General features: G+C 39.4%; 2 protein-coding genes across 2 annotated transcripts in view; both read left to right on the forward strand.

Annotated features, from left to right (window-relative positions):
* Nucleotides 1-9,238, forward strand: part of SOGA3 (SOGA family member 3) — a 46,475-nt gene extending 37,237 nt beyond the window's left edge. The window contains exons 10-12 of the mRNA XM_030944749.1: nt 1,871-1,977; nt 6,123-6,319; nt 9,036-9,238. The gene's annotated coding sequence lies outside the window, so the exon portion shown is untranslated. The remainder of the gene's footprint in view (nt 1-1,870; nt 1,978-6,122; nt 6,320-9,035) is intronic.
* Nucleotides 9,239-9,295: 57 nt separating this feature from the next.
* KIAA0408 (KIAA0408 ortholog) lies at nt 9,296-17,040 on the forward strand. Its single transcript, XM_030944593.1, has 5 exons — nt 9,296-9,377; nt 9,512-9,582; nt 9,723-9,802; nt 10,998-12,372; nt 14,148-17,040. The coding sequence occupies exons 2-5, from the start codon at nt 9,523-9,525 to the stop codon at nt 14,316-14,318; spliced, it is 1,686 nt and encodes a 561-aa protein (XP_030800453.1). The 5' UTR covers nt 9,296-9,377; nt 9,512-9,522; the 3' UTR covers nt 14,319-17,040.
* Nucleotides 17,041-19,990: the final 2,950 nt, after the last annotated feature.

Below are 19,990 nucleotides of genomic sequence, written 5' to 3' on the forward strand. Positions count from 1 at the left end.
CAGCTGTGCTGGCCTCAGGGAGGAGGCAGTGCTGTGATGCCTGGCCTCCAGCTGTGGGCTCAGCTCTGCTCCCAAGCTCTCCGGCTTCACTCCCAGCCATGTCAGCTGGCGCTTGAGACCTAACCTCACAAAAGAAAGTCATATTGTTTCTTTAGATTTAAATCCTCAGAGTTTAGAGTCTGGGGATTTTCTTCAGAAACATTCAGTTGTGTACTTGGGGGATATTTGTTCAATTTTTAGACCATCTTTACAATTTTCACAAATAGCCCAAGTCCCATTATTTAAGTTCCATGTGAGCAGAATAAGCGCCCAATTAATGTACTTGCTGAGACTTACAGCTAGACCATATAAGGAGAAAAATGTGTTTTCCCTGAAACCTGGTTTGGTATTTGCTATAAAATGCACCCAGGGTTAAAATTTTATACTGGATTTTATAATGGATTTTGTCAGATAAAAACTTGCTGTTCTAACAAGGAGAGTGCTGACTAAGCAAAGGATGTGTGAATCCTCATATCGTGCCTTTTTTCTCCCTGATCCTCCTGTCATCAGCTGCACTGCCCACAGAAATATGTTCCTGCTTAGGGCATTCCAAGACATCAGTCTGACAGCACCATTTATCCAGTTTTGTGCTGCCTCAATCAAGTATTTTGTGGCCCTTATCCAGGCACACACAGGGCAAAATGTTCCCTGAAAGGTGAATTTGCTGCCGGTGTCAGTTTCGGTGTGCAGACGCACCCAATCACCAGTGCCCAGCGGGGCGGTCGGTGTATGTGAGGCTTCCCCTGGGGGTCTCTCTGGGGCTGCCAAGAAATGGGAGCAGTTTAACCCAGCGGGCAGCAGGGGAGTTACCGTGGTGGCCAGAGACCTGAGGAGCGAGCTGGGCTCCTCCTGCCTGCAGCTCAGCAGGGGGAGCAGCTGAATTTTGCTGCTCTGGCTTCAGGGTCTCCTGTGGACTTTCGCTTGCTGGATTGCTTTTGTCATGCTCCCTTCCCTCATCCCATGCCAACACTTGCTGTGGACACTCCTAGGGATTTATATCCAGCCCAAGGTGTTTTTGGACCTTTTTTACCAGCCTTGTGCCAGAGATGATTTTCCCTGTTCAAGGGAGATTCTTCATCCAATTTCAAGCGTTTTGCTTTGCTGAGATACAAAGTGAATTAACAGACTGTAGAATCTGATCCAGAAACACTATAAAGTATCAGGAATATTTGCGTGTATCCCAAAGAAACCGTTACTGCCATTCTCAGAATGCAAGACAGTAGGATTACACAGTGCCCAATAATTTTGCATTTCATAACTGAGAGCATATTTAGAATACAGAAAGGGATTTTAGGGAGGAGTGGTTTGCTTTTAGCTCTTTAGGATAGCAGTTAACCAACAAAACCATTGCTTTAAACAAAACTCCTTTTACAAAGCAGTTCAGGAGGATCAAGTTGCAAATCTCAAAATGATCATACTAAAAAATATAACCCTGAAAACGAGGTCTGGAAGACAGCAAAAATCTTCCTTTACAGCATAGACAACAATAAAAGAAACCTAAAATTGCCTGTTGTCACAGCTTTGATATTAACACTAGCTGCTTTGGCAGTCTTTAAAGACTGGACTGCACTATAAAACCTAAAAATGTCCCGGAGTTGGAGTTGTTTACACAAAATATGAGGAGATATAAAGTTACAAAGCTGGGGGTTGGAAGAGATGGCTTTAAAACCATCCTCCGTGCACTGACGTCACGTGGAAACCAGCTGCGGGGATGATGCTGAACGGAACTGTTTTCCAGTTTGCAAAAGTTGAGCATTTATTCAAAGAGAGTTGCAAATGCTGCCCCAGTTGAAAGGTTGTGTCTTGCTTAGCTTTCTTACTTCTTTTAAAGATCAAGATTCACAGAACAGGATCCCTGCTAGCTGTGTGTTTCATTGCTTTCTCTGCTGCCTGGAAATGGACTGAAAAACTCCTACAGGATTTCTTATTCCATGAAAGGTATGGTTGCAGTTTATTTCAAATCAATGTTTTTGAACAGTTAAGATTAAAAGAGAAGGCAAATTTCTGATGTGGCAAACAGTTATTTAAACATCCCTCTTATATGTAATTGTATGTTATTTATATGTAATGTGAAGTTCATATATGTTATATATGTTCTTTATTCTTAAAGTTCAGTTAGTTTTTTTAGTGCAGGCAGAGATATATTAACAGAACAGGGATGACAGCATTGTGTGCACTTGAATTCTTTCTTTCTTTCTTTCTTTCTTTCTTTCTTTCTTTCTTTCTTTCTTTCTTTCTTTCTTTCTTTCTTTCTTTCTTTCTTTCTTTCTTTCTTTCTTTCTTTCTTTCTTTCTTTCTTTCTTTCTTTCTTTCTTTCTTTTCTTTCTTTCTTTCTTTCTTTCTTTCTTTCTTTCTTTCTTTCTTTCTTTCTTTTCTTTCTTTCTTCTTTCTTTTCTTTCTTTCTTTCTTTCTTTCTTTCTTTCTTTCTTTCTTTCTCTTTTTCTTTCTCCTTTTTCTTTTTCCCCTTTTTTCCTTTCTCTTTCTTTCACTCTCTCATTTCTCCCTCTTTTCTATCTCTTCTCTCACTCAACTGTACTTTCTTTTAATGTATAAAGTGCATCTTATCGTGACACATGGCACACATTTATAATTGAACAAATACATACGTTTACAATTTTCTTAGTCATCCAAAATACAGCACTTATTTGGAAATATAATTTGATTGCATTTTTTTTTCTGTAAAAACAAGGGCAGATTTGTGTATCTGAATGATTATGCACATCCAATCTGATTAAACTCTGGTGAAAAATAACATCTCAGCTGATGTCAAGCTGATTATTTTCAGAAGTTGCTAGAGGTTGTTTGCAAATTATCTTGTATTTTTAATATCTGGCTAGAAAGGGTAAGATATGGGGGATTAATGACTAACATCAAATAGTGGCTTAAAACATTTTTTGCTTGAGAGGAGGAAGGGCTAAAGGAAAAGTTAAAGCAAAATGCAGCTGATGCAGACAAAATTGATTATTTGCTTAATTTGATTGCTGTAATGAGCTTCTGACCTTGTCTAGGACATGGAGAAATTGCCAATACTGCAAGAGCACAGATATTGTTCTGATCCACAGAGCAAATGATAATGTGACATTTTACATGCCTTGGGTTGCTTTAACAATGTGAAATATCCATGGGGAAATCTCAGTGCACCATACACACAGAAGGTGTATTACCAGGACTGCACATTGTTCTCCACCAAAATAACCCCAAACAAACGCAAAGGAAACACCAAGAAAAAGAGAAAGTGGGGGAAAGAGAAGTTGAAATGGGAGTCAAAGTTTCTAATGAACAGATCACTGTACAATAGCAGCAAAGCTGTATAGTCATCCAGCTGCTAATATCAATAAACATGAGTTTTCTTCTCAGAATTTCTGTCAAGAGGAAATCAGAGAAGCCTAAGAAACAATACACGCCTTTTGTGGATCTTAGAGCTACAAGTGACCATCTGTAACTTCTGTAACTATCCTCTTTCAAGACTTGATTTTCTTCTGACTCTCTTCAGTCTTTTTTTATAATCAAAGTTCCATATGAAACAATTTGAAAATTGTTAAGATGAATACCAACATGGCAATAGTAGTTTCCAGCTCTAAAGAAACACCAGAGGCCTTTTCAGTGCTATATTCATACTTGAAAAGAGTACATATTATATCTGTTCTTATGTGTGTAAAAACAAATATGCTACACAGTATTGACCTTTCTAGTAATATGTGGCTGACTAAAGCATGGTCATTATTACTAATAGCGCACTAGCAAAATCACCATTTGTGCAAGTTGTTGACAGATTATATCTGCCTGTCTTGTTCATGACTGCACAGCATTTACAAATGGGGGTTTTTCTTTTTTTTTTTTTTCTGACATGTATATGTATAAGGATTATAGTGGAGCAGAGAATTGACTTTTGTTTATTTCTCAGAGGTATCCTGAAAGTTTATAAAGACATAAATGTAGCAGAAAAAAAATCAAATGATGGTGCTAAAAATTGCAAGCTTTGAATTAGGAAGGTGAGAAAGTACTGCAATATTCTTAAAGTTCATTAGCAATAGATGTTTGGATTTCAATAGATCTTAAGTGTTATAGAATTTTTTTGCAAGTTGTTTCTGCTCAACGCTTACTGGAGTCTGGCACAAAGCTGAAACACTGGCCTGGAGAGGTGCAGTCTCTGTAGCCTGGCTGCGTTCCCTAAGAGGCCGTGAGCAAACCAATACTTGGCTTCTTTTTTGATGAGAATTCTGCTCTGTCTTTCAGCAGCTCCTAGTTTCAAGGTGGTTTATGGTTTTATGAAGTTGCTCTATATGTTTTTAGGCAGGGGAAAGAAGAAGGGTTTGGAATCTGTTTGTAGGTAGTTGAGGGACAAATTGTCATTTCAGAGCTCCAAGGCAGGCACTTGGGGCAAACTGTTCTGCAAGCCCTGAGTTAGGGCTGGGCCTGTGATGGCTTGCGAGATGCTGTGGGAGGACTTCCTATGACCCGAAGACCTAAGTAACCTGTTGGGTTTCATCTGAGCTCTTCTGCTTACTTGTACATGAAAAAAGCTGACTGCAAGTTTGACATCCTCTTCCCAGTCAGCTGAAATAAAGCAGACACAGTAAATGGTGGTTACATGGTAACTACAGCTAAATCAAGAAGAGGTGCCAGTAACTTAAGGGATGGGGAAGAACTTTGCTCAGGAACGAATTTTTACTATATCATAGGAAATGTGGGCAGTAAAATCAGCAGTTCCTGTGAGCTGGCAATCGCTGATCATCAGTCAGGGAAATGAACAAATTGCAGAAAGGTAAACTGGGCTTACTCCTAGTTAACTCTCTGATAATTCAATTGCCTGCCATTTGATATCTGGCAGGAGCAGAAAGCAATGCAGAGGCATTTTATTACTAGAACTAGATTCCATGACCACCTAGGTAGCACAACAACTGGCTTTAAGAACTGAAGTTAGCAAACTCAAGTATCAATGCCTCTCTACCAGGCATTATATCACAGAAGCCATCATAACTGAATGAATGAGTGTTATTTCAGACTTGCTGGCATAATAAATGTGCTGATGATAATGGGGTTTCTAGTGTAAAACCTAAGAAAGCAAGAGGAAGCAAGAGAATCACTAGGTCCATAAGATTTGTAACTTCTTTGCTCCAAAATCAGATAAGGAGATCTAAAATATTTCCCTTAAAGCTTGCCAATTTAGTGGTTCAATTAATATTTTTTTAATTTACAGACACTAAAGACTAAAGACTTTGTCTTTGGCTAAAGTCTTTGCTAAAGACTTCTAAAGGGGAAGAAGAAACTGAAGTACTAATTAGTCAGATATTCTGAGAAAGTTTTGAACTAGACTGGAGTTAGTGCTGTTGAAGAATATTTTCTAGTTTTCCCTATGCTGATCCTGAAACTAACATTTATAGATCTAGATCTGTAAATCCAAACTTCTTGAACCCTTTTTGGTGACCTTCTGTCCCTTCTATATAAACGATTTCTACCGTTTATGTGTTTGTACCTGTTATTAGCTTTCCTGTCCTGTCTTCCTTCATGAATTCCAAAGCATTCATGTAGCCATGAGAATTCCCTGAGTATATCACGTTTGCAGTCCTCAATTGCCAAAAGAATGTACCAGTCCTTGTCGTGCTCCTTGCATGCGTGCAGGGAGTGCATGAGCAAACATGATACTTTTACAGTTGTCTTTTGAACAAATATAAAAATAGCTTTCACCCTCAAGGGCAGATATTGCAGGATCCCAAGGTCCTGAAGTGCCATTCAATATTGTACAGACCCTAGTTCATTGAAAACACATTTATAGTGAAGAGAAATGGCAAAGATGCAAAGTGATCATGGTACAGAGCCTGCTGTGGCAGATGTTACTGAATTCTGTGATGCTGAATGTGTTCCACCTCCCCTCTCCAGACTGGGCATCTCTGCCTTTGTATTTATGTCCTATAATGCTTAGTTCATCTATACTCCAATCACACTCCAGACAAGTATCAGTTGAATAATACTGTCTCCTACAAGCTCCTTTCAGTTATTAATTTTGGGCATTTTCTTGATTGTCTTTGTTCCCTGAAAGCTAGAATAAAACATAAGTAAGACGTATTCTCTTAAACTTCCAGGAAACATTCAGGGAAGAAAGAAAAAAAGGAGAGCTGTCTTTGCTGTTGCACAGACTTTAACCATGGACCTGCATGAACAACTGGAGACTACTGAGAGGAACTGGAATAAAGAAAAAATGGAATTGCTGGAGAGATTTGACAATGAAAGGAAAGAATGGGAATGTCAATGGAAGGTCATGCAGAAGAAAATAGAAGAGGTACTTGTAAACAAAAATCCAAACACTACCATTTTCGCTTGGGGTGAAGTGGCATTGAGTCACTTAAAGATTTTTTCTTATTTTATCCTATTCTTTATGTGTCACTGGAAGTTTCTAACAGCTGATGGAAGGATGAAAATCCTGGGATTAAGCAGTATTTGCAATTGCTCATTTAATAGTCATGAATACAAGGTAGGAGGTGAATGTGGCTTTGTGAGCTATGAGATTATTGGCTGTACTTACTGTTGACAGTTCAGCCATGGGCATGAGCCATGTTCCCTATATTATACATGCTTTTTTCAAGTAAATACTGAACAATATGGGGTTTAGAAAATGCATATTTTGTAACAAAAAAATTAGGCATCATAATTATCTAGCAAAAAGGCTTTAGATGGCACAGGTCTGCTAGGGCAAATGGTAATATTAAAAATAATATATGTATGAAATACTGCATGATATGGAATTTTTCTGGCTAGAACCTGTTCCTTTTATGGATGACTCTTGGGAGAGAAAACAGGTACAGCAAATAGAATGAAAATTCTGAAACCACTTGTGTTTACACATACTAGCAAAGTGTCCCTGCTATTTGCAGTGCATCTCCTTCCAGAAATAGTCACAGCAATTATTTATTATTCTTTTATATCCAAATTGTCCCTGCAGCCAAACCCTCTGACACTCTCTAATGCATTAACCAAGTCTGCTTGGCAGCTTGTAGAGGCAAGTTTTTTCATTAGTGAGCTTTCCACATTTTTCATCTAATATACACATGGAGTAGTTTCACTTGTCTCTGCCAGCACTGTCTTGTGGCTGAGCAGCACAGGAATGTGTGGCAGAGATTGCTCACATGAAACTGAGAAGGAAAATGGTCAAAGCCAAAGGAATTGCAGCCATACACTGCCCATTAAACCAGCCTGCGGCAGAACTCCGTAATGTCAACTCTCTTATAATTTACCCACAATTCTTGCAGACTTTCGTATGATGGTCTTTGCCACATTTTGTCTTTTGTGTTAGGACTTTTCTGTGCAGTCTCCCCTAATTTGACTGCCAAGCTGAGAATGCTTCAAAAGTTAATAATGTGATCTGTATATGTAGTTGAATTTCATTTTCTTAGGTATAAGAGCTGATTTGGAATGACAGTAATGAAAAGGCATTCTGGCTTTTAGTAGAACTGACAATGTCAGCAAAGACTGTTTTCATCATGTTCTTTATTAGCACAGAGATTAGGAAAGCAAGAAAAAGAGATAAAGAGTGGAATGGGGCTGAGAGGAAGAGAATTTGCTGGCTACGGCAGGGCCAAACAAAACTACAGATTATACCTCAAGGTTATTGCAATCCTTAGGTCCCCTCTTAAGCTGTGACTATAGCTGCTGCTGATTTCAGATGCCTGACATTTCTTCTCCACAAGCCACATTTCTTTTCTCCACAAGCTGGAGAAAAGAAGAGATAGATGCCTTTTAAATGACATTTTCTGTAGAAGGATTTCCTCAATAAAATTTGTGCTTACTTATCAGATGTGTTTTAATTTGGCAGTTTTCTCTAGCCCACCAAACCTAACTTAATTCCTCCAGAAGACTTAATTCCTCCAGAAAGGATATATTATCAGGTGATATCCTTCCTTCTTACTGGCATGCTGAATCCATGTGAGGCTCTTATTTCTTGGAAATGGCAAAGTTCAGCCCTCAGTTTCCATGAGCAGCTGGGCTTTGGGAGTGAAATCTAAAAACCCAGGATGAGGTCAAGTGTTAAGTCCCTGAACGTGAGAATACTTCTAATCCACAGCACTGCCCATGAAATGGCCACATGCTCTGCATGTTGTTATTCTTTTCCACTGTCCTTCCAAAAGCTGTTGTGATGGCCTTGTGCACTGTGAGAGGGCAGGCAGATGGCTGCTCAGAGGTGCCTGTGTGCTTTCTTCATGAGACCAAGTTAAGAATGAATGTTTATACAGAGCTGTGGGATTCTTGGCAATGGAAATTATACTGTAAGCAGAAGAGGTTTTTATGATGTTGCCATTTTTTCTAATTTATAATTTGCCACAGTTCCTAGTTTGAATGTGGTGGGTGACCAGAATTAACATCATTAACACCAATGAAGCCACTGGATCTCAGCAGATAGCATGAAAGAAGAAGGTGACAGCACGTTGCCCAATAATACCATTCTGCAGTACTGATTTATCACTCCAGTCATAGGGAAGAATTCCACTTGTCTGAGAACTGAAGGAGTCTGCTGTAGTGCAGATGGCACTGTATTTTATGAGAATTCACTTCCTCTCCTTCAAATAATATGCTTTAATAGGATGTAGCATAGCCAGAACATTCTCTCTCTGTCACATTCCCCCACATTCCCTGTCCATCAGATAACAGTTGTGTCCACCACAGAGTGTGCTGATATTACTTGGAAAACAACCCTGCATCTTTTGGCTCAAGGCAGGGCCAGTTATCTCGGGAGATCTCTTCCAGTCCCAACCAGGGGTGGAAGCCATACATTAAAATTATGGCAGAGAGTTTGAGAATGGTGACAGCCTTATCTTGTGGCATGCCTGGTGTTTGAATTGTCACACTAGGTGACTCAGAACTTTCCCACTGATACATCTAGAATCTTTCTAATCTGTGCTGCTGAGTGAAGCATCATTCAAAACAGAAGATAAATATGGGGGCTTTGCCATAAAGCTCATTACAACACCATGATTTAATAGAAGGTTCTGTTGTCTTTTCAGCTTTACCAGGAGGTAAAACTTAGAAGGGAGAGCAATATGACCATCCATGATAGCAAGGCCATTCAGAGCAAGATGCTGCAGCTGTCCATGCATTGCCCTGCTTTGCAAGAGAGTGACACAGCAGAGCTGAACCATCAACACAATGTGACAAATGACAGAATGGAGAAAGGGAGTCTGCTTGGTGTAACAGGACACGAATGGAAGGAGCCCAGAAACAAGAGCAGAAATAATATTCTGTTAGTGGACAATCTGGCCTTTGAGAACCATGAAGAACCTGAAGACAGCCTCACCACTAAAACTTCCGAGCAAAATACCAAGAATTATATTGGTGATCTCAATGTAGTAAGTAAAGTATGAGCATGTTTCAGTTACAAGGGGGAGGAAAACATTGAGGACTTTGCCCTGCCAGGTTAAGCTAAAGGACTGATCTCCCTGATTTTAGCTTTCCACAAGTCACTCTCTCTACTTGCTCCTAGGTTTGCTATCAATGAGTGTCTTCTCACTGTTTGAATGTGTTAACAGCATGCTCTTTACCTCTGTTCATAAGGTGGGGGCATTTTTGTATCTTTTCTCATAATACTTCCCTCTGCTGTGAATCTTAAATGCAAATGACCACAAGTTTCAAATTAATTCTGGAGACATAATTTAAAATGTATATATTAAAGGCCTGTTTTTATATTTATAAAGGCTCTTAAAGAACTTGCCAGAGTCAGTGAAGAATTATGCAGCTATCAAGAGGAAATTCGAAAGAAGTCCAATCACAGAAGGTAAAAACATCTCTGGACTTCTTGTGTTAGAGGAAGGAAATTAATAATTCTCCTTATGCTTTTCACTTTGAAGGCAGGTTTGCTGTTGGATTTATTAGCTGGGCAGTTCCTACCCTCCTAGTATTTCAGTGCTCGGCATAAAATATTCAAATGAAATACGCTGAAATATGATACAAAGGCAGGTTTTTCTAGCAAAATTGATTTTATATACAGAACATACAAATTCAAATTAGTATTTATATGAAATGAAATTGTTTCTATTGGCTGTACAGAGGATTGGGAAAGTGAACAGGTATTTCTGTCTACTCTGGCCCCATTGCCATGTAGTTTTATACAACACTTTATGGGTTTGTCAGGCTGGGAATTTCTTACTTAAAGTCCAAATCTAGCTTAAGCATGGGGGATATGCCAGGAACTGATGATCCAAGAGCAGAAAGAAAGCAAGAGAGGGAAGAACCACCATACATTTTTGCTAATGGAAAGATGGCAAGTCAGACCCTGAAAAGTACGGCAAGTGAACATTCCATCATCTGTTAAAAATTCAGTGTTCATTGTCTTCTCTAGCAAGCTAAACACCAGACTGCCTCTTGAGTTGTGCAGAAATTTTCAGGTAAAACTGAACCTTCTCAGGTGCTCCCAAAGGTCAGAGGGATTTCTCCATCATGATCACACTCCACCATATGATCAGTTAAAAGTCTGTCACTAATTCATTATTTTAGCTGGGCTACTCTTTGTATCTTTAGAGCAAATGGATTCATAGCTGATGCATAACTTTTAAATATGCTTTTTTAATATATATCAAAAGGTAGATCTCATGTGTAAGGTTATGAACCTAAACAAGGGATACACTGTGTCCTACAGCTTTCTTCATTCACTTCATAGTCAGGTAGACTCCTATGAGTCATTAGAACAAGATCCTACTGTATTTAATGTAGCAGAGACAAGAAAACAGTCATCGTCTGAAAAACTCAGAAAAAGAATTTTAGTGGCAAATTCCTTTTGTTGACCTTTCCTCAATTTTATTGTGTGTGTTTCGGTTGTGCTGGGTATACCAGCTGTAGCAAAGCTGCTCCCAAACCTTTTTAAGTAGCCAGTGTTAAAACACCTGCTTCTGGGGAGAATCAATCCATGCTGAGGTCCTCTCTGGAATGTTCCTTACTGCTTATCCCTGAAACACCTCTTCTGTTATTTCCAGAATGAAGTCACTTCCTTTCCTGGGGGAATTTAAGGAAACCCAAAACGCAGTTATCCTGCCTGAGATGAACCATGTGTCCAGCAATGAATCACAGACTTCAGTTGCTTTTGAAACAGAGGAACATAATAATAGGAAGAATCTGATGAGCTCCACCAAGGCTTTGAAGGACATTTCTTATGGTAGTCTTACTGGTGACATAGGAACAGATTTCAGACCTTGGCAAAAGAAAGAAGCTCCACCAGTTCCTCCACGGAGCACTTCTCGGCACCTAACAAACTCACTTTCTGCAGTCATACACCTTTCAGAAGCACCCATAAGAGATCCTGGCATCAAAAACAATTGCAAGGCTCAGGATTGTTGGAATGGGGGGAAACTGAGGAATCCTTCACCTGTAAACAAAAATAAATCTGCAGTAGCCTGTGCAAATGAAGGGCAGGCTGTGAAAGTTCCTATGATGGTAACTGCTGCAATACCTGTAACCAAAAATGAGTGCAATGTTCCAACAAATTTCTGCCACAACACATGGGCATATGATATGGGCAAGCTTGGAAAAGACAATAAAAATGAGCCTTCCCCACTGTCAGCCCAAAAGAGTTGTTCAGATGGAAATATGGCCCAAACCAACAAGATTCATCAGAAACAAAACACCAAGTCTCACAGCAGCCCTTTTTACAGCAATGACTTTTATGTCCCTGCTACCTCGCACAATGATCTTTTGGAAGATACCAGGTGTCCTCTGGGAAAGACCCAAAGAAATGAAACGCTAGCTGCAAAGATTGATGAGTTTAATCGGACTGTATTTCACACAGATAAACGTAACAATGCTCTGCAGGAAAATCAGGTGCCTCAAGCAGCATCAGACGACCACAAACCCTGCGGTCCACCATGTGACTCTGCTGCTAGCAGGGCAGAAACTGTAAATACGCCTTGTGTTTCAAGTCCCAAGCTCTCTGCAGCAAAGGAGCAAGAAACTAACAACCCTAGCAAAGCTGTCAGGACAGCAGGGCAACAAAAACACATGAATGGACTTCCAAATACCAGTGGTTATAGGCACATGCTTCACGAGCATGACTGGAGACCAAGTAATTTATCCGGCCGCCCGCGCTCAGCTGACTCAAGGTCCAACTATGGTGTTGTTGAAAAGCTTTTGAAAACCTATGAAAAATCAACTGCGACTTCTCCGTGTAATACAAAATGCTGCAAAGATAAGAGGACACAGGCAAATTCTGAATTCACCAATGGGGGTTGCGAGACACTGAGTCAGTATTTAGAAATGCTCCAGATTGAGCAAGAAAAACAAGACTATCCAAGGAATTCAGCCAGGCATATTGGGCAGCAACTCAAGCAAGGAAAAGAGAGGCAAAAGTTACCAGAGGTAAGGTTCATAAGAATGACAAAAGCAAAACAATTCCATTTCATAGCAAGCCTCAGACTCTCAAATGGGGCAGACTAACATTATATTGTAACTAGTTATGTAAAAATAGATACTTTAGGCCAGGATCTGGATGAATCAGGAGCATTTCCTCTGCAGATTAAGAGTTGTGGGAGGGCAGAAGCATGTAAGTAAGAATGAGCAGTGAAGACATGCCAGATTCTTATCCCTGCTGGTGTTCTGCAAAGCTAGTTTTTACTACAGTGCAGTTATGCTAAGATTGAACTAGTGAGAGCTTCAGCCAGGTTTTAACACCCTCTCTCCTTGCTTTAGCTGATGTGTTATGTCATATGACCTCCCATAGGGCTTAAGCAGACTTGGACATGCCCCAAACCCTTGAGGTCTTAGATAACATTTTTCAGTATCCAGGGCGCTGCTTGGATCAGGTTTTCCTTGGACAAGGAGTATTGTGACTCCATAAAGTTTCCACTAACAAAGTAACCTTCTCTTACTCATGTCTCAGTTCCAGCTTCTCCTGTATATTCAAGCATAGGATCACAGAAACAGAAGAGCATGGCATGACTAATTAATTTATATTTGGCTGAAGTTTATTTTCAGAAGTTTAGAAATACTGTCTTTGCCAACATTCTTTCTTAATGAAAAGACAAACAGATGGTTTGGAAAACACGCTGTAAGTTGCAGGTTCTGTAAAAGTCCGCAAAGAACACAAAGAGATATGCCTCTTGGAATCTCAAAAAAGATAAGGCAGGTGTGTTTTGAGCTAGGAAACTTAAATGGGTTCAGGCTGTCAGCTGGTATGCCTTAAACTGGCACAAATTCACAGACTTCAGGGAGCTATATAGATATAAGCAGCTGAGAATCTGACCATGCAGATTTTCTTCTGCATGTCTTTCTGACGGCCTTGCTGTGATGCAATGTCTTGCTTAACAAGTACATCTTTCCTTCAGCACAGAAATAAAAAAGCTGTGAAGCTTCTGATTTCTTTTTCATCCACTAAACTTTTGACAGGCAAACAAATTTTCATCAATTTATATGGAGGAAAGGAATAATGACTTTTTTCACAGGACCACATTTTATATTGTCATTGCTATCTATAGAAACTAAGTGTAGAATACTGCCTGACCAGGAGTTACTATTTAATGTCTCAGAGAAGTAAAGAACTACATGTGGCTTGAGGCACTGGATTTGTTTTCATTATTTCAAATTTACATCAGTGTAGCTATGATCAAAATCTGTTGAGTTTCCACTGCATCTCTATGGCTCTGCTGGTAGACATGACACTGTATTAACACATAACCATTCTGAATTAGTTACCAAGTTAAACAGCTTCACACTGAACTAATGGAAACAGTTTCCTGAAATAGGATCTATCAAAAAATACCTGAGAAGCATGTAGATCCTACTCCAGTAATATCAGATGGTATTCTGAGTTCTACACTTGGAATATTTTACAGCATTCATTGACAAAAAAACTTATAGAAACTGAAAGATAAGAGGAAATGTCAATTTTGTCTTGCACTATCATTTTATACATTTCCTTGTGTCTGACACTTGTCTTCATGTATTTTAAACCACAACTGATGTGAGAATCCCTGTACATAGAAATAGCTGTTCTTTTGCATTCTGTGCATTGCTGAGCTCCTTTTAATAGCTTCCAACCACCTGTTCTGAGGTCACCGCAAATGTCCTCCAACATTCCCGCTGCATTCCACAAAAGCTGTGACTTGTTAAAGCAAGGACTTGCCTTTGTGTTCTAGATATGCGTGCCAGTGAAATGTTCAAGTGAGAAGGGCTTCTCCCGTCCCGCTCGGCCAGCAAATCGACGCCTACCTTCCAGATGGGCATCCAGATCCCCATCAGCACCGCCTGCTGTGAGAAGAACAGTGTACAACTCTGTCTCCTTTCGGTCAGAGACCTCAGTAGTCTGAACCCAGAGCTGGGTTGGATGGAGTTGTGAAGGCTCTATGCCTCACTGTAACTGTGTTTGGTATGTGTCGTAGCAACCAGTTCCGCACTGTTGTGTTTTGTCCAAGAGTGACCCCCACCACATGCTGGACAAAGCATTCTGAATCTTAGGTCATCATCACCATGGTCTTCAGTGTTTTTATTGAGATGAAATAGAGATATCCCTGGTTTTCTCTGGTTTTTGGGGTTTTTTTTAATAGTTCACAAGGAATTTCTTTTGAATGGCATATTTTTAGTTTGTCGATCAATTTTGAGTTGAAACAATGTATAGTGCTGTATATTCTGACTTTTCTGCAAACAGCAGAACGTAAAGCTGTATGCATGATCATGTGTTTGTAGGTGCATGTGTTGGACTAGGAAGTATACTGGCCTGTATTTAGAAGAGACAAACTGTGCTAGTGTTGACATTGAAATCACAACCTATATGCCTACATATATATATATAAATATACTTTGTGTTTATTTTAAAAAGTTTGAAATATACAGTCCCAATGACATTTATATTTTGTATATCTTTTACATAGGTTCACAGGTGTAGTATTTAATGTAAAAAAACTAAATATGCATTTTTTGTGACTGATCGCAGTGATAATGCCTTGCACAATATGTATCTGAAGCAGACTAGCTTGACTGATTTGTCAGTCATGCTTCATGGCATCCTCGTTCAGTTTCCTAACCCTAATGCTAGGTCAAAATTCCTAAACATATTTTTTCTGAATTAAAATATTATATGATTTGTAATACATTAGCCTTTTTCAGCACCAGAGACATTTCCAAAATGTTCCAAACCCCTTACAAAGCTTATATGTGCCATTATATATATAGCATACTGTAAACACTTTGGTAGATTCAGCTACTCTAACATACAAATTATGAAGGGAAGAAAAGAATTGTACATGCTCAATTCTGTAAAGCTTATTTTTCCTTCTAGCATTATACTTTGAGTTTTGGCAAAGTCAGATAACAATGGACTTGTTTACTTTCACTCAAGGCAGGAGAACAAGCACCGCTGCTCCCAGTGCTGCAGCCACACTCCTTTTTTACTCTTCTCCTAGACTAGAGTGCCTGAGCCACTTGCTAATTCCCTGCTCCTGGACTGACTCGTGGCAGTCAGTTATGAAGTTTACTTGCGCTCTGGCAACAAGCTGCATCTTGAAGGGAAATATTGCATCAAGATATGATCACAGTGGTGCCCGAAATCCTGACACATGGCATTGCAACGCTGGTGTTGCCATCACTTGACTTGGTATTGTTTGCCATCTGAATGACATGCACAGAGCCTGACTTGTTCCTTCTCACGGAGTGAAAGAAGTATGGATGCTGTCCAGGCTCTGAACTGTCAGAAAGACAGTGTTCTTCATCCTGGAATTTTTGCACCTTTCGTTAGGCTGTTGCTGGATACACAGTGCAGTGATGATGATAAATGTTACCTTTAAACAGCATGTCTAGGTCAGAAGGAGTAAAAAGGCACTTCTTCAACATCAGCCTGATCTTGTCTGGCAACTTTTCTTCTGGAGAAACATAATGTGTTCAAAGGAATTTCAAAAATCATCCCAGGATCCATTAATGTGCACATCTTCTTATGTGAATGTAAAAAGGATTTCAGAGAGAGTATAGGCTTTTGTCCTAGTGAATTGTATATGTGGCAATATAGGGAAAATTTAATGTGCTTAATTTGTAGTGATCTGTTGTTCTATTCCAGTCATGTTGAGAATTCACACTTTTTTCCTTCCTTTAAGGACCTTATTCTTCTTTCCTCTGCACAACTTTGTTTTTGGAGAGAGAGAAAACAGGAGGCCCTATGTTCTGACCAATAGCCTGTGTGGTAGTATTGGTAACAGTTCAGGCTTGCGAATATTGGAGTGAGCAGGCATTAGAGCCATAAATCCCAGTTTATCATGCCATTGTGGCTGTCTGCTTGGCTAAAAATACACTCAGAATGATTTGCTCTTTCTAAACTTCTGGTCCTTTCTAGGTCTATCCCACAATACATGAAGATTTCAAGCAAATCAGCAATTCATCAAAACTTACTCAGACATTATTGCAAACTCATTGCTGGAAAAATACAAGGACAGAAAATCTTGAAGAAAATTCATACAGTTTAGATAGAGACAAAAATCTGTGTGCTCAAGTGAAAAATCAAGGGTTCTATAAATCTGTTTGCCCTAATTTAGAAATTGCACTCCATTAGCTTCCTCAGCACTAGAAAAATTAGACATGATTCATGGTAAATTTGGAACATGGTTTAATATTCTATCTAACTATGGAAATTAACAAACCAAAACACCTTGCAAATTGACCTTTTAAACGCCTAAGCAGCTGACCAGCTTTGAATGCCTAATGCTGGGGAAAGGGTAATATGAGAAAATTGTAAAATTGTGGTTCTTAACTTCAGTCACTGTTGACTGCAAAAACACTTGTTTAAACTACCTTTATGGTGAAGTTAAGCAGTTTTGTTCTGAGAAATTGTGATGCACTTTTGTTTGAAGTATGTAACTCCAAAAGCATTTCCCTTGATTAGTCAGTGAAGGTGTTTCTTTAGTTCCCTTCAGTTTCTTTGGTTGCCTTTCACATAAACCACATTGTTGAATCACAGAGAAAGGATCAAATAACAACAACATTCCCTGATGTATGTAAGTTAAATGAACAGAAGGTTTTTGAAATAAACGAATAGGTCAAGGATGAGTCCATTTTGTCAAGATTTTCTGTGTCAGTCTAATTTTAGGCATTGGTTCTGATGCCTAAAAGTATCAAAACTGGTGATTTTGGTCTGCAGATGGCTAGCTGGAAAGCATAACTTTAGAAAATTGCCACTGCCACTGTTAAAATATTCTCTTCAAATGCTGTGGTGACTGTGGTAACTTTTCTAGTTCCTATAACTGTGGTTATTGAACCACAGTAAAGGCTTTATTCACTTATTTGCTATAGAGGGAAAAGCTCCTTTGGGCTGTGTTGTTTCTGACAAGGAAATCTACACATATACACATGCTTGTGCAAGAAACACAAATGATCTAAGCATAACTTGACCTTCCTATTAATCCTAGTGTCACCAATGGAAGTGGTGAGCTTTGTAAGCCTGTTTTTGAAATAGGTTTTAATAATTTTACTCCTCCATACCCTGTCTGAAGTCTTAATGCAGATATATGTTACTCTTACTTGCACTCTGAATTAGTCTCTCTTTATTGCATGTCTTAGTAAGTCCCTGGAGACAGAGTCAGCTGCCCATTGAAATGGAAATGTCACTAGGAATCAGATGCCTGGTACTTATTGACAAAAAGCATCATTCTCCCTCATGCCAGGACATACAGCCATAATCTTACCGACCTTTTTATGGAGGAGCATGGCAGGGTAGAAGCATACAGAGAAGAATCACTCAGATCTTACTTGCATATGTGACAGAGCAGGCCACCTGGAGGCTAGAAAACTGGCCTGACTCAGACCCTCTGCTGGAGGCAGAAGGAGTAGAGGAGAATAATTCCCTTCAAAGCCTCTGCATATCATTCCTCAAACTCAGAGTACACTTCCATTAGGTGATTTTTCTTTACAATGTAAGTGACAGACTTATGTATCTTTAAAATGTTGCTGAAGGAACGAACTTTGTTTTCCAGTAACAACACAATTATCCCTCACTATTACACACACTGTAAGGGAGTTGTCTGTTATATGTAGGAAAGGATTTGCAATCAGTGTGATAGAATTTTCCAGAGCATTCAGACCACCAATTTATTTCTCCAGTTGTCTATTTAAAAAATTGGGGTTTTAAATAGGGATTTTGTATCCAAATGTCTTCAACAGCATTTTAGCAAAGTTTTACAGCAATCCAGAAGGCAAGCCCAAGAACTTACACCATTCTCACCGTGCTGTTATGCAAAGGATTTCTTTGGCTTTGAGATCTGTAATGTACAACTCTAGCCGTTTCATGCTGATATTCTCAGTAATGGTATTCTCATTTGTAATGGTGTCTTTAGTTGTGTACATGTCTTTACACTGGAAGATGCTCTAAATGCACTAAATCAAAGCCCCATGTTGCCTCTGGCCTTCCCACCCCTCTTTGATTCTTAGTGTGTACTTTTATGTGGTTTATTGCTGTTGGTCTGTATGTCTATGCCATACCATAGGACTTTCTACCTGTACTGCAGCCAAAATATTTTTTGGACAGGCTGTTCTAAAAAGTGCTGATATTACTATTGCCATTCACAAATATATTAGAACTTGATCTATTGTTTTGCATCACCGAAAATGCACATTCTTCATTGCTAATGGCATACATTATACAGAATTTATGTTTTTGCTTTTTGAAATGACAATTTATCTGCTTTTGCACTTTGGTTCTACCCCTCTCCCTCAGAGCTCTTCTGTTGGCAAAGTTCTTGTATCAGTGGAGACGTGTTTCTGATGTGTCCAGTTGTTCCAGTTGCTGTGTGGCCGTGGCAGCTCATACCTAATGGTGCCTTGCTAACTATGTTGCTCTAGAAAGAATTGTACTAGAATTTCCATAGGATAAGAGAGATTGAACCATCAACATGATCCAACGAATGTGTTGTTAAAGCCTCTTCTCTAGTACCTGCTGTCAGCAATGTTTCTGTTAAAGGATCTGGAATTTGTTTCCTCCTAATGGTGGTGCATGTTTGTGTGTGTGTATGGCCAAGATTCACTGAAAAATGACACTGTAGGGGAGTCCATACCTGTTATATCTTAAAATCAGATTATCCACAGGGATTGTAATACTGAGGAGTCTGATTTTGATTGCCCCTCCACATGGAGGGAGGCCACTGGCTGTAGCAGATGTGCCTGCACTTCTGCCAGTGCCCTCAAATTTCCCTAAATGAGTTTACTGCAGCTAGAATAATTTCTAAATCATATTCACAGTAGGAAAGGACTGTCATTACAGAAAATTGCAGTCATATGTGAACTCTGCAACCATGACACTGCCAGCTGGCATGGTGACACAGAAAATCATACCGAATTTTTCTTCTGTATCAGAAGATATCTGCAGCAGGTCAGCTGTTCTGGTACCATATGTGATGTAGAGCTGCTTAAGATGTTGTTGGAAGATCACCACAGCCAGATATGTGTGTGCATATGGAGTGCTCGTTTCTTTGCAGGACCTTTCTAGTTTCCACAAAGATATTCTGATTGTTTTGGGACTTTGGGATTTTTTTTCCCAAATTCAGCTGAAGACACTTGACCTACCCATGCTGTTGCTGGCAAGCAGTCTCATAGGATTTCTTCTGAAGCCAAAATATCTGCTCAGAGAGTAGCTGGCTACCACAGGAGGTAAGATGGTGAGATGTAAGTTGAACAAGCCAGTTTACAAACTGGCTCATTCACTCTTAAATCTTTGTGTACACACACACACACAAACACTTGCACATGCATCCACATCTTAGGAACTTTTCTTCCAGGAAATTCCACAGTGTCCAGTGAAGCTGCTTTGTGCTGTAAGACACTTTACTGCACATATGAGCAGCACAGTCAGATACGTAGTACATACAGAAAAATTATGTCTAATATTGTATGTAAACAGACTCCTCCCAAAGAATGGTACTGAAATCTTTACATAAAAATAGCATGTGACTTAATGGGATCCAGCAGATTCTGAAAGCCCAATTTCATGTAAGTAAATGCAATCAAA

This window comes from Camarhynchus parvulus, chromosome 3 (genome assembly GCF_901933205.1).
Source record: "Camarhynchus parvulus chromosome 3, STF_HiC, whole genome shotgun sequence".
NCBI classification, from domain to species: Eukaryota; Metazoa; Chordata; class Aves; order Passeriformes; family Thraupidae; genus Camarhynchus; species Camarhynchus parvulus.

Excerpts from the sequence above, each read along its gene's own strand:
- KIAA0408 (XM_030944593.1), top strand. The coding sequence starts at position 9,523 with ATGAGTGTCTTCTCACTGTTTGAATGTGTTAACAGCATGCTCTTTACC. Across the intron at positions 9,803-10,997 it reads AAGAAGTCCAATCACAGAAG|AATGAAGTCACTTCCTTTCC; the intron begins GTAAAAACATCT and ends TGTTATTTCCAG. Across the intron at positions 12,373-14,147 it reads AGAGGCAAAAGTTACCAGAG|ATATGCGTGCCAGTGAAATG; the intron begins GTAAGGTTCATA and ends TTTGTGTTCTAG.